At 39.7% G+C, this 14,750-nt stretch overlaps 1 protein-coding gene across 1 annotated transcript in view; it reads left to right on the top strand.

Moving 5' to 3' along the window:
• Positions 1-1,522: 1,522 nt before the first annotated feature.
• The window catches only part of LOC126419214 (DNA replication ATP-dependent helicase/nuclease DNA2-like), a 155,257-nt gene continuing 142,029 nt past the window's right edge, over positions 1,523-14,750 (top strand). Inside the window, exons 1-2 of the mRNA XM_050086349.1 lie at positions 1,523-1,593; positions 1,875-2,007. Coding sequence (XP_049942306.1) covers positions 1,573-1,593; positions 1,875-2,007 — 154 coding nt within the window. The 5' untranslated portion in view covers positions 1,523-1,572. The remainder of the gene's footprint in view (positions 1,594-1,874; positions 2,008-14,750) is intronic.

Genomic DNA, 14,750 nt, shown 5'->3' with positions numbered 1-14,750 from the left:
AGTAAAGAGTCGGAGTGTAGTATCAGAACTGAGGAGCTGACAACGATAAAGTTTATTAATGGCCAAAGGAAACTTCATAACGTATTTTTCTGGTCAGCATTTGTGTGCCAAAGTGCTGAGAACTGGAACATCGACATTTGTTTGCTAGCGAAAATGTATACAAATCCATCAAACGATGTTTATAGGGGAATAAATCGAGCTTGTTTACCATGTCCATTGTGTTTAATTTTTCTCACATAGCTAATAACGTCAATAACTTCACTAGAGCTGATTCATTCGCTTAAAGTGTAATTGAATTAAAATTGCTTCATCAAGTAATGTTCTTATTAATTTACAATATGGGTATGATGTCTCTTCTGTTATTCTAAATCCTAAATAGTTTTTCGCTTTCGGATATCTGACCTCGCTTGTGATAGAATATTTAGTGTAAAAAAATTTCAAGTAGTCATGAAACATTTGCAATTTGCAGAAACTTTTGCTTACGGCAGCGGAGGTGTTGTGTACTGATGTTGGTAACAATCAGGCATTAAGTAAATAATTAATGCTGTTTTTGCTCGATAGGTGGCATGTTCATGTTTATACCCTTGTCCGCTCAGTAAATTAACTATCCTCGTAATGCGAACATTTCATAAGAAAACATGTGCGTTAATACGAACGTTACATAGTTACCAGCACTCAACAGTTGTTCCCACGTCAGCACATTAAGTCCCTGTACTGTAAGTAAAATTTAACCGCAATTTGTGACTGAAAAAAAGCACAATAATAAAATAAAGTCCAAGAATGAATAAAAGCACGAAATCCACTACTAAACATTAGCGAGCGCGGAGATAATAGGTTGACTTCCGATGCAAGCAGGCGAAGACGTTGTGAAGACTGTCTTCCCGACAAATCCTAACGTGATGTAACGTGACGTGGCGGTCCGTTGACGGCCTGTGTGAAGGCTGCCATTTGAAATGCATTGTGGAATGTTTTGACGTGACGTAACTTGTAAACGAAAATGTGCTTATACTATTAGAAGATTTCTTAGAACTTTCATTTTTGATATATAAACTTCTTGAGATATGCCAATGCATGTAAGTAAATGAAACATTGATGAACTGAACCTACATATCGCATATTCCAGTACCTAAGCACAACAAAACATTTTGTTTTATGCCAAAATCAAGAGTTCCGTATGATTACAAAAAATTCTGTTCAGTAGTTTTACTGTGATGCAACAACGGTTTGTACGTAACTTTCCGTCATTGTTCAAGTTCTCAGCTCCAACCATCGAAAACTTACCGTGTATCATCTAGGCAGCTATTGGATTCCTTTCCAAAACTATCCTTTTTTGTATGAAATATTTCTCTTGTTTTCTGAGCTTTTAGTTGATCATCAGTTCCGTGAAATTCTGATTTTTACAATCTATAATATGAACCACTAACGTAATTTAATACAAATATTTCTCACGCATCATAACGGTCGATAGGAAATACTATTTGAAGATGTTTGGTTTAGGCGGGAAATAAGATAACACTTGATGAGAAACATACTGTCAAACGGTGTGGCGGATGTGAAGCTTGTTTGTATACAATGGACGTGAATGGAAGTTGTGTAAGTCAGTCTACCTTAGTTCTCGGATCACTAGTTTGTCTCCGTAATGAAAGTTTTGTTGATTTGACGTATACTTTTGGTGTTTGAGTTTTATTGACTAGCTTTTCAAATAACTTATGTAATAGCCGTACATCACGTCTACATGCCTATAACTGATAAACGCCTTCATTCTGTAAACCAAACTTGAATCCACAGTCATCAATATTGTTCTGCTGTTTTCGCCGAGTCTGTAATGTTCGATGGATGCTGTAATGTTCCATGACTGATTATGTTTTATACAGTTTGGGTCTCCTGTACCTGTTTCACCGCTGAAAGAAAGAAATGAGCGTCTGCAAATAAAAAGAAAGGGAAACTGTCGGGAAGAACTGACGAAGAGCCCAAAAAAGAGGCGTATATCACCTAATTCATATGCAGGTATTTTACCATTTTTCAAATTATATTTGCATAACTCTTGTTTCTGAATATGTACGGATCGCAACCATGTAAGAAAGATAGAGGCATTTTGCTTACTTTGGAATACAGTGATCGCTGTCATGTAAACAAAATATTTTGTTTACTGTATGTGGCTGTGAGTGCTGTCTATGAACTGTTAATTGGCTTGCTGATACAATCTCGAAACCTGGTTTATTCGGGTGGGCACAGGGAATTTAGGAGGTGCCTGGACTAGACATTTATACATAAAAATGCGGAAATACGGAAGCGTCCGATCCCACCCGTCTGCTTTGACCCATGACGTCACAAATATGGCGGAAACAAAAACAAACACACACACTTTCTACAAGAAGCCTAATGACACTAACGGGACAAGCGCGGGAAATGGGGTGTTTTGGGTGGGGGGCAAACTAAATATAAACAAATTTAGACGCCTTGCGTAGCTACAACGTGTAAGTGAAGACAGCCATGCATGAATACCCACCCATCACCCCAGGGGTCGTAACCCCTTCAACCCATAGAAGATAAAGATGCTTCAGTAGCTGATTAGTGTTTTTTGTCTTAAAAAAAAAAATCTCACGGGATAGAACGAACAGATCAGAAAGATAAATATAATAAACTAAAACAGAAATTGGAGGAAACAGATAATTAAAATAAGTAATAAGTGTTTTTAAATTAAAAAAAAAAAAATCTCACGAGATAGAACGAACAGATCAGAAAAGTAAATAAAGTAAGATATAACAAAACTGGAGACAGCCACATTCAAACCAAACTCCGCGCCGTCATGACGTCACACACGACAACACCCTTACGTCACGGGTCAAAGCCGACACGTTGGATCGGACGCTTCTGTCGACCCAAAAATGCTTATGACAAAAGAACTTGACATGTTGCATTATTGGGTAAATATGCAGTTGATAGACATAGTCTCCATAATGTGATCCACATCATTTCCATGAACAGCATTGACTTACTCCTGGCAGTCAGCGTGTGGATGCCATAACAGAAGGTGTAGTGTATGCTATGGTCAACAGAGTTAAATTCATAACACGTGTTCTGAGACATGTAGTCTGCCTTCTTAGCTTGGTGATAACATGCTTGCCTCCCGTGCACTGGGCCCGTGTTCGATTCCCAGACGAGTGGGAGATTTTCTCCGTTCATGGGCTGGGTGTTGTGTTGTCCTCATCATCATTTCATCCTCCTCATCAACTGCAAGTCACCCAATGTCACGTCGAATGAAATAAGACTTGCACTTGGCAGCCAAACCCAAATGGGACATCCCGGCCAACAACGCCATAAGATCATTTCATTTCGAGGCATGTAAGAAATTGGATTCTCCCACACGTAAATCCATTTATCAGTGGTACAGAACTTATCGAGAAACAGCACATTTGGTTTCAAATGCCCCATGAGGAACACTGTAGATGGTGTGTTTTTGCTGTTGGTTGGGATTACATAAACATGGTGTGATTAGTCATCCTTTTTTATGTAGTCTACAATGATAGGGCGTAACCTGTTGGTGAACTGTGTAGTTCCACAGTTGCCTCCCAATACCACTTTCCAGCAGAAGGGTGCCACACCCCACTGTCTACTCTGCAGAAGAGGCCATTACACCTGTCGTGCTTATGAAATCCTGCATAACTGATGTAAATGTGATAGCAAGTTACATACATAGATCAAAAGTTAAGTGTTAAAATTAATCTGTTTAGAAGTGTCCTTTATGAACTTAATGTGGGTTCCTGTGCTTTCTCCATGTATATAGCATTTTGCACAGAGTCAGTACTTACGTGTAGTGTATCATACTTCATCACACACAGCATCCAGATTCATCTCTTAAATTCAATCTTCCTTGTGAGGTACAAAAATTATCTGTATTTGTAAAGCGAGAAACTGGTGAATACACTTGGAAAATATAACTTTGTATTATCAAATATTTAATGAGTTATTCAAAAGTGTTGTTATATTGGTGCTAAAGCATTGCTGAGAAGGCTATTAAGAGTCCAGATAATCTAGTGTCAGAGCTGTATTAGAAGTTATGCTTATGAAAACACCAAGGATAGTCATCAATAAACATTCATGTTTTGGCTGCCATCATAGTGTTTAACAGTATCTCTGTAAAGTTGACAGGGTTGGAATTAAAACTAGAAATAGTTTCAACTTCATCTTTTTAATCACTAATGTGTTTGTTATCCCTGTCATTTGGAAAACTTCATTCAGTGCGTGTAGTGCCTTCCTCTGCTATGTGCACTGCTGACTGAAATTGGGAAAAGCCACTGTTTCTCTTGCTAAATAATGTTGGCTAAATTTAGAGAATCAGGTGAGAGGAAAACTGAGCAACAATTCTGCTCCCACTATTGTACATTTCTAATTTGCTCGATTCAGTTTAGGTGGTATAAGCATGAGTGGCATCAATAAGTATGGTGATAATTTATTAGTAATTCAAAACACATTTTCTACCATTTGCTTTCCTTTTGTTAATTTGTAGACCTACCTTGACTTGTTACACATTCCTAAAGGTTCCCCTTGTTGATGGGACATACAGAAAAGATGAATCTTTATCTATACCCACTTACACACTCTGCAAGCCACCATTTGGTTCCTGGCAGAGAGTACCCTGTACCAATACTAGTCATTTCCTTTCCTATTCCACTCGCAGATAGTGAGGGAAAGAGAGAGTCTGTATGCCTCTGTGTGAGCCCTAATTTCTCTTATCTTCATGGCCCATATGCGAAAATGTGTTCACGGAGGTTGGATTGTTTTGCAGTAAGCTTCAGTGCTATTTCTCTAAATTTTCTCAGTAGTGTTCCTTGAAAAGAATGTCATCATCCCTCCAGGGATTCCCATCTTGAGTTGTTGCTGAAGCATCTTCATAATATTTCCAAGTTGTTTAAATCTGGAAGCCCATCTCTGAATTGCTTCAGTGTCTTCCTTTTGTTGGTACTGATCGTAAACATTTGAGCAGTACTCAAGAATAGTTGCATGTGCACTCCTCTACAGTAGAACTGTACTTTCCTAAAATTCTCCCAATTAAGTGAAGTCAAGTGTTCACCTTCCCTACCCCAATCATTCCATTTCATGTCTTTTGTAATGTTATATCCAGATAATGAAATGGCACAACTGCATCAAGTAGGACACTATTAATACTGTATCCAAACATTATGGGTTTGTTTTCCCTACTTATCTGCATTAACTTACATTTTTGTCCTAGAAATTTCGTCTAAGTAATCTTCTATCATCCTGGAGTCTCTCATCATCGACACCTTTCCATACACCATAGGAGCATCAGCAAACAACCACAGAATGCTGCCCATCCTGTCCGCCACATCATTTTTAAAATGTGTGTAGAAAATAATAGCAGTCCTATCACACTTCCCTGGTGTACTTCTCGTGATACCCTTTTCTCTGATATACACTGGTTGTTGAGAACAGCATACTTGGTTCTATTACTTAAGAAGTCTTCAAGTCACTCGCATATCTGGAAACCTTATCCATATGTTCATACCTTCATTAACAGTCTGCAGTGGGGCACCATGTCGGACGCTTTTCGGGAAGCTAGAAATATGAAATAAGCCTGTTGCCAATCGTCCATAGTTTGTAGTGTATAGTGTGAAAAACGGGCAAGCTGAGATTTGCACGAGTGATGCTTTCTAAAACCATGCTGATTCATGGACATAAACTTTTCAGTGTCTAGGAAATTTATTGTATTCGAACTCACAATATGTTCTAGAACTCTGCAGCAAATGGATCTTATGGGTCCGTGGGTTTGTCCTTTTACCCTTCTTATATACAGGAGTCAAGAAGTCACCTGCACTTCTTTCCAGTTGCTTGGGAGTTTGTGCTGAGTGAGAGATTTGCGATAAATGGTAAAGTAAGGGGTGACTGCAATAGAGTATTCTTTGTAAACCATTTTGGGATTCCATCCGGATATGGTGACATTTATTTTCAACTCCTTTAGTTGTTTCTCTCCAGCAGGATCGCTTATTACCATGTCATCCATGTGGGACTCTGTATAATTCTCCTGCGTGAATGTTTTTTTAAACACAAAATTTGGAACTTTGGCTTTTGTTTTGCTGAACTTTAACTGCCACACCAGACTGCTCAATGAATGACTTGATAGACGCCTTAGACCTGCTTACTGATTTTATGTAGGACCAGAATTTCCCAGATTCTTGGCCAAATCTCATGGTAATATATGATGATGGTAATTGTTGTTTTGGCCATAGATCTTTCCACATATGAAAGAATCTCCAGTAATCTTTACCTGTCCCCAATTTGCACATTCTCTTTTGATCCAAGGGCACTATACCAGTCACGCACTTGTCCAGAACACAATTTGCAGTCTGTTTAAACTTTGCCCTAATTCTTCTATGGCCACTGTACTGGAACTGCATGATTGCAAGTCATTGTCAAAGTGAGATGCTAGCAACTGCTTATCTGCTCTTTTTAGCAGACACTTCCTCCTAGCCTTCTTGACTGATATATAAACCTTCACAGTCATAGTTGCTATGATACCATGATCACTAATTCCTGTCTCTATACTGATGCCATCAGTATGATAGCTACAAGGTCTAAGATATTTCCATTGTGTGTGGGCTGCTGAACTAGCTGCTCAAGACAAGTTTTTGGAAAACTTGTTCAAAACTATTTCCCAAAACTCTCCATTTTCATTTCCCTGCAATGAAACCATAGATATCCCAGTTTATACTCGGTAGGTTAAAGTCACCTTCAAGTAGTATTGAATGGACTGGGTATTATACACTACTGACTGTAGACTTTCGTTGAATGATACTAGAACTGTCACAGTGGAATTGAGTGGCCAGTAAAAAAGACCAGTGTCTAACGTCCAATGGCTAACTTGGTAATTTCATTGTCATACTCAATTTCAACCTCAATAGAGACAATGTTTCTGTCATCTGCAATGAACACTCCCCCTCCTGTGGTGTCTAATGTGTTCTTCTGATAAATACTAAATATCTTGCAGCTTTCTACTTTGGGTTTTAGCTATCTCTTAGTCCCAAGAGTAATTTGAGCATGAGAACCTTCCTGCATGGCAGTAAATTTGGGAATTTTGCTGTCAATACTTCGACAATTTGCCGATAAAATTTTGGTGGCTTAAATGTGTCTACTGTGAACACAGTTTCATTTCCCTATCTGTGTATTGACTGGAAAGTGTTCATTAGAATACCTCAGACTACTGTCTAGCCTAAAACACTCCCTTATGTACTCCACAAGTACTCTGCTACCCGAGTAGCTGCTGCCTTTGTGTATTGCACCTTTGACCTGTCAAGGGGAGTCCTACAATTCCCCATCTGATAACGCAGGTCCAGAAATCTGCTACCAAGACTGTCACATAGTTGATGAAGCCTTTGGCTGAGACTCACCACTCGGCTCAGAACGAAAAGACCCCAGTCATCTCTGGGAACAATGTGGTCAATAGCAAGTTCTGTTTCCACCCTGCATGCAAATCCAGCTGCCTGTGTGAACCGAGGATGACATCAGAACCCATGTGACAGCCCCAGCAGACATATGACTGCACCCCGCATGGTTGATAGCTGCAGTTGCGCTGCCTGCACGCCTCAGGTGAGGCTGCCTGGCAGACATACAGAGTGCGCAGTGGCTTTCTTTCCACCTTTGAATGCTATCTTCCTAAAGGCCTCCATAATGTGCCTAATGTTGGAGCTCTCAATAACTTGCTAAGTCCTGTCCACTTGTGCTTACTTGGACCCTGCTGAAGCAACAGCCACTTGTTCATTTACAGGATGAATAGGTGAGGCCAGGTGCCCAGCCCCCAGATTGGCCCTTCATCTCGAGTGAAGCAAACACATTATCACCTACTACTCAGCCTGATGTGAGGGCTGATCCATCACACCATTTACACTAGGAGGTGCCTCAGCAGCAGAGCCCATGGGCGAAATAAGTGACACTGGAAGTGTCCCATGAGCCACGCCAGATTTCCTGCCCCTCCTACAGCCTGGGGCAGCAGCCTGAAGGTAGCTGATCATAACCAAAACCGCATTCAACTGTTCACAAACTTCAGCCAGCCTCTCCTTCATCCACACACAGTATGCTCACATTCTACCCATCCTAGTAAGACTAACTGGAGAAGTAAGCTATAAAAGCCGACAAATACTTAGGTATCCAACTTGTTACCCTTCTGACAAATCACTAATGGATGCTGATACGTTAATGAACAGTGTAGCTGGCTGTGCAGAAGAAATTACAGTTGAGCTACAGACTGCCTGAATTTACACTTACAAAATGTGTATTAAACCTCTTACAAAGAAAGACATGCACAACATGTAAGCAATTCCCGAATTGATCTTGTGTGATACATAATTTTTACAAGTACATTTAAGGGGGGGGGGATAATCAGTACTCCAGCAATGCCTGAATAAAATTGTTGCATAATGATGGCAGGCAAATAGCTTGAGGCTTGTATACAAAAAGGAGCAATGAAGATGTGGCCAACAGGAGTTCACTGATATCCATTGTTGTCATTGTCTACACTAGAGAGAGTCCTAAAGACCAAATCACTAATGCACATGAAACAGTGTGTAAAATCATTTTGTGTGTTACAAGGAACAAACTGACATTTTCATCTTAGGTGTTGCATGAACCCCACAGTGATAAGTGTTTGTGTGAGCTTACCCAATCTGTGTGTTACAAAAATTAAACTGCAAATATGTATCCGATCCAACACCAGAAAAATTGCTCTTTATGACTCCAAGGAGAGATGCCCAGTATAGCTAGTTCACAATGTGCTGTTGTGAGACTGCAACCTTAAGCACTGGCCACATTATTCAAACAGTTGATATAGCACACTACAGAAGGCCCTGATAAAACAAGTGATTCAAAGAATACTTGCTTGATTTTAAGCTTTATAAAGTCTTTGTGGTTGTCGATTGAGATTAATGGAATCAAAGTTTGTAGAGCTCTGATTGGATTATGGGCTCATGTTGATGTAAGGTCACTGTAGTCTTAAGTTTAAACCTCTGACTACTAGTTAAAATGTCTTCTCTCTCTTGATTGATCACAATCACCGTTTAGTTTGCACATATAAATAATCAACAGTGATGGGTGATAACTTTTGGGACTAGGAGTCACCCTTATGCTGGAAATGCCCTTGTGAAAGAGTGTGGAAGAATGATTAGAGTTTGAGGGCACCCGCTGGCTGTAGGTGGGAAACTGCCCATAAAGGTAGAAAGATCAGCAATTATCAACAACATGAGGGTGCAGAAGACAGTGGAAACCACTGCACTATGTAACCATAGGGATTGTGACCTAAAAGTGAAAAAGTATTATGATGGACTACAGTCTAGATCAGGGATATCACCAGTCACTATGGTGTTTCTCTGTTGTTCATAGGTTAACACATCAGTTTCATATAGCCAGTATGATGATACTTTCACATAACCAATCAAAGGTGAGCAAAAAGGCAATGAATTTCTAGTGTTGAAATTGAATAATTCTCATCAGCACTGTTGTTGAAAATATTTGACTTCTTTTTACAAATATGTTATGAATTAAGAGTATGCGGTTAAGTTCAGACCTAATAGCACAGCTCAAACTGCTGTGAGTGAAATGCAGCATTTAAATTTGTGGTTTTGGTTACCACAAATATTTGATTATTTCTTCCAAATGTGTTAAGATATCTGATGTTGTGGAATACTGACATGAGAATGTCACAGTATTTCTTTGTTTCTTGCTCAAAAAAACGTTGTCTGTCTGCTACTCTTTCACTTATACTGTGTGACCAGTAGCTGACATGTGTCATTTGATTGCTGTCATACTGTGACTTAGGAAGTCAGGATTAGCATGGAAGGTCAAGGCCGCTATAATGTTGCTCCTTAAACACAACTACTAGCAGATCAATAATTTAACAATTTATTCAAGACCACATTTATAAAACAGCTAACATACAATCAACACTTGGCCATCTTAAAAAACAACATCCAAAATGACAAATAGCTTCCTTCTCAAGCAAGCAGCAAATTAGAATTACTTAATGAACAATAAATTACAATCTGAAGTAATTTAAAAGTGTGGCTCAGATTAATTTTTTTTCCGATAACACAACTAGCACAATACATTACACTTAATATAATTCATTGACAAGCAAATTTAATTTTTTTTTAAATATGCTTGAGAGATCTTAAATGTTTATCAAATGGGCAGTGAGGCCAGGCTGCCCTGGGCAAAAGGTGACTTAACTTGAAATGCCAGAAGCAGAAGACTAGCTGTCCAAAACAACACCTAAATGCTGGGGTCCAACCTGGAGTCACTTCCCATTAGATGACATGTTGCAGCTTCAGTGTACCTAAGCGGAATGTGGAGCTGCTCCCACGCACCCCAACTCGCTGAAAACTGGAACACAGACCACAGAAAACACAGCAAACACCAAACAAACATCAATAAGTTAAGAGATCAATAAACAATATAAGTTAAAAAAACCAATAAGTGCTTTCAATGTAAACAACTTAAATTTTGCAGCAATATCAATGCTGTAAAACATTTAAACTAGGACTTAAACACAAATGCAATGCTGTAAAATGGTATCATACTTCACCCTCTTATATTTTGCCCAACAATATTTGCACATATGAATAATGCCGACAATGTGTACAAAGATGAAATAGAAATAATTTCAAGATAATATCACATTATTCAAATACACAACAAAACTAGGTTTTGTGCATAGGTCTGCAATGTAACTGCCAGTTGTGCAAGCTTGATATGCAGAAAATAACTAGACTATGACCTAGTATGTTCAATACCTTACAGTTACATCTTTTGGGGACACTGATTTCCTTAGAGGAAGTAGTGACTGCTGGTCTCCATGCGATCACACACCTTGCCGGCTGCTCTTACTTCAACACACACATTAGGACAACCAACCAACAAGCGACAGTCGCTACAACGCAAATAGTTCCGTGAAACAAAGGCACCAAAACCACTTACACCTTCGATGGAGAGCGTTGTTCGAGATGGTCTCGAGGAATGGATCTGTCTGAGAAAACAGGCGCCAAGGCAATGCGACGAGCAGCGCCCGGAGTTTACATCAGGCAGGTGCACCACAAACTCCTGTCTGTCCTGCAAGATAGACTGGCCATGCCACTGCTGACCGCGCCCGCGTGTTTTGCTCCTTCATCCCCTCAAGCATGTCCTAGCGCCTCGTAGAGTGTCTGATGACCAACTCGCCAACTGCAAATACCTGCCGCCAGATCACAACAGGGACAAAGATATTAATACAGCCGGGTAGTCGATAGTCGTGCCAAAGAACTGGTGTGCCAGAAAAGACACACCACGGCTCACATACCTCAAAACAAGTGCTGACATTGTGCATGAAACTCGTAGGCTAAGTACACTACTGGACCTGCTCTATACTTTTACCACCCCGACCTATTGGCAAGAGATTCTAGATTAGCCTCCAACTCAAACCTGCTGGAGGAGAGTGCAAAGGGGAAGTGACTATGAGAAAAAGATTGGAAAAACCAATGAAACTGTTACTTTGCAGAGTTGGTGTGCAGAATGTCAGAAATATTAAAGTCCTCGAGAAGCCATAAAATCTGGAAAGAGAAATGAAAACGCTCGGTCTAGGTGTAATAACTGTAGTTACATGGAACTTAAATAAATCATATCAATATCATGTAATCATGAATGTCGCTGTTGATTTTAAACTGGTCCATGTTGTTGAGAAAAAAATTTCATTACTGAGTAAATGTACTGTGAAGCAGTTGTAAGAATTCCTAACCTTTTAAACAGATGCCTACAAGATGTGTGACTATGAACCCCACACATTATTCTACTTTCTTTTGAGCGGTGAATACCTTTTGCCTAAGTGTCGAGTTGCCCCAGAATATTATTCCGTATAACATCAGAGAGTGGAAGTATGCAAAGTATGTTAGCTTACTAATTTCTACGTCCTCAAAATTGGCAATTATTCTGATTGCAAAAGTTGCTGAACCTAGTTGCTTTAGGAGATCCAAAATATGGATTTTCCAATTAAAATTCTCATCTATATGTACACCCAAAAACTTAATATGCTTTACCCTGGCTGCTGACTTATTTTGGTCTGTTATGTTTATTGAAGGACTTATACTTTTTGCAGCAGAAAATTGGATGTACTGTGTTTTCTTTATAGTTCAGAGCAAGCCCATTCACAGAAAACCAATTAATAACTTTTCCAAAGACCTTATTTGTATCATTTTCTATCTGACTTTCTTTTACTGGATTAATAATTATATGCTGGTATCATCAGCACACAGTGTCAGTTCAGCATCTTGTTTCACGTAAGAAGGGATGTCATTCACATATATCAAGAACAGTAGGGGACCCATGATCAAACCTTGTGGAACACCTAATATAATTTCACCCCAGTTAGATGAAGTGCAAACTCCTTTGAATCACGTGAAGCATATAAAGAGACTTTTTGCTTCCTGTTTTGTAGATATGATGTAAACCACTCATATGCTGTTCCATTTATATCATAGAATTGTAATTTCTCTAACATAATGTCATAGTTCACACAATCAAATGCTTTGGATAAGTCACAGAATATTCCTGCTGGTGACATTTTACTATTTAAAGACTATTATGTGGACAGTGAAATTGTAAATTGCTGTCTCAGTAGAACAGCATTTCTGAAATCCAAACTGTGATTTACTAAGTATCCCATTACTGAAACTTCCAGGCAGATTAAAACTGTGCACCGGACCGAGACTCGAACTCGGAACCTTTGCCTTTCATGGGCAAGTGCTCTACCATCTGAGCTACCCAAGCACGACTCACGCCCCGTCCTCACAGCTTTACTTCTGCCAGTACCTCGTCTCCTACCTTCCAAACTTTACAGAAGCTCTCCTGTGAACCTTGCAGAACTAGCACTCCTGAGAGAAAGGATATTGCGGAGACATGGCTTAACCACAGCATGGGGGATGTTTCCAAAATGAGATTTTTCACTCCGCAGTGGAGTGTGCGCTGATATGAAACTTCCTGGCAGATTAAAACTGTGTGCCGGACCGAGACTCTAACTCGGGACCTTTGCCTTTTGCGGGCAAGTGCTCTACCTCGAAAAAGCATATGACACTACTTGGAGTTACAACATCTTTCGCCAACTTCATGAATAGGAACTGCGTGGATGCCTGCCGCATCTGATCCAGTCCTTTCTCGAGGACTGGCGTTTTCGTTATCGCATTGGCAGTGCCATGTCTGATTGCTATGTTCAGGAGAATGGTGTTCCCCAGGGCAGTGCCCTCAGTGTCACATTGTTTGCCATCACTATCAATGGCATTTTCTCCACAGTCTGGAGCCCTGTCAAATGCTCTTTGTTTGTGGGTGACTTTGCAATCTTTTACTCTTACTCTTCCTCTGGTCTTATGACGCTGAGGCAGCTACAGCTGACCTTTAGGAGGCTGGAAACGTGGGCCCAGACAACTGGTTTTCGGTTCTCACCTGAGAAGACTATGTGTGTTAATTTTAACTGTGCTCGTCGGAGTTTTAACCAACCAGTGCTTACAATGGGTGACCGTATTTTACATTTTCAAGACACTGTGCACTTTTTGGGTTTATTATTTGACTCTAAATTAACATGGCTCCCACACTTGAAAGACCTATAAACCAAGGCTTCCGGTTGTTGAACATTTTGAGATGCCTTGGCAGAAAAACATGGGGAGCTGACAGGTCCCACCTGCTGTAGTTTTATAGGGCATTTGTTTGATCACATTTAGACTAAGGCAGCGTGGTCTACAAATCGACCCATCCTTCCTACCTCCGAATGTTAAATGCTGTCCATCATGAGGGCATTTGGATATCGACTGGAGCCTTTCGGACCAGCTCAGTTCAGAGTCTTGTGTGCAGAGGCTGGTGAACCACCACTCTTTATTCAGCGACATAACCTTTTGGCTCAACAGGTGCTGAGAATCTCAGTATCACCTCAGTCATTGGCATTTAGTTCAGTGATCCAACCCTCTTTCAAATGATTGTTCAGGAATCGGCCGCAAGTGACCAAGCCATTTGGTATTCATGCTACACACTGTCTCAAGGATCTGGATCTCTCAGGCATGAAATTACACACCCAGGGATGGAACATACTGCCGCTTTGGTGTCTTCGGAGGCCCAAAGTGATTTCAAGCTTGGCACAGTACAAGAAAAGTTGTACTCCAGATTTGGTTTTTACAAATTTGTTTTCGTCTATTTTAAGTGCTTACCATAGTTTTATCATTATGTATACAGATGGATCCCAGGAGGAAAATGCTCTCGGTTGTTCTGCTGTTTTCCCTGATAGGGTTTTCAAAGTGCGTCTTCCAGAACAATTTACAAATTATGATGCGGAGTTATATGGCATTCTGATGGCACAGGAAAGGGTTCACAGGTCTAGAAACTACAGAATTAGTATTCTTAACAATTTTGTATTGCAGTATACTAATTTTGATCATAAAAATTGATAGTTCCCTTGCCTACAGTTAAGGTAATTCCATATTACAACTGTTATTATTTTATACAGACACGTCCATTTAATCTTCTATTTAAAACTAGTAATTAGTACATGCTACATACTTATTTTATGGGCAGTTGCCTTCATATTTTTTGCAAATTCTTCTCGTTGAAGTAATTTCTGTGTGTTGCATTAAATATCACTTAGCAATCATTATTGTAAGATGACAATATATATTACCATAAATGTACATAACAGAATTGTAGTGCATTGTATTGTTTACAGGTCTATCATA

The sequence above is a fragment of the Schistocerca serialis genome, chromosome 9, assembly GCF_023864345.2.
Source record: "Schistocerca serialis cubense isolate TAMUIC-IGC-003099 chromosome 9, iqSchSeri2.2, whole genome shotgun sequence".
Lineage (NCBI taxonomy): Eukaryota > Metazoa > Arthropoda > Insecta > Orthoptera > Acrididae > Schistocerca > Schistocerca serialis.
Note: the sequence above shows the minus strand (reverse complement) of the source record. Positions and strands in the feature narration are given on the sequence as shown.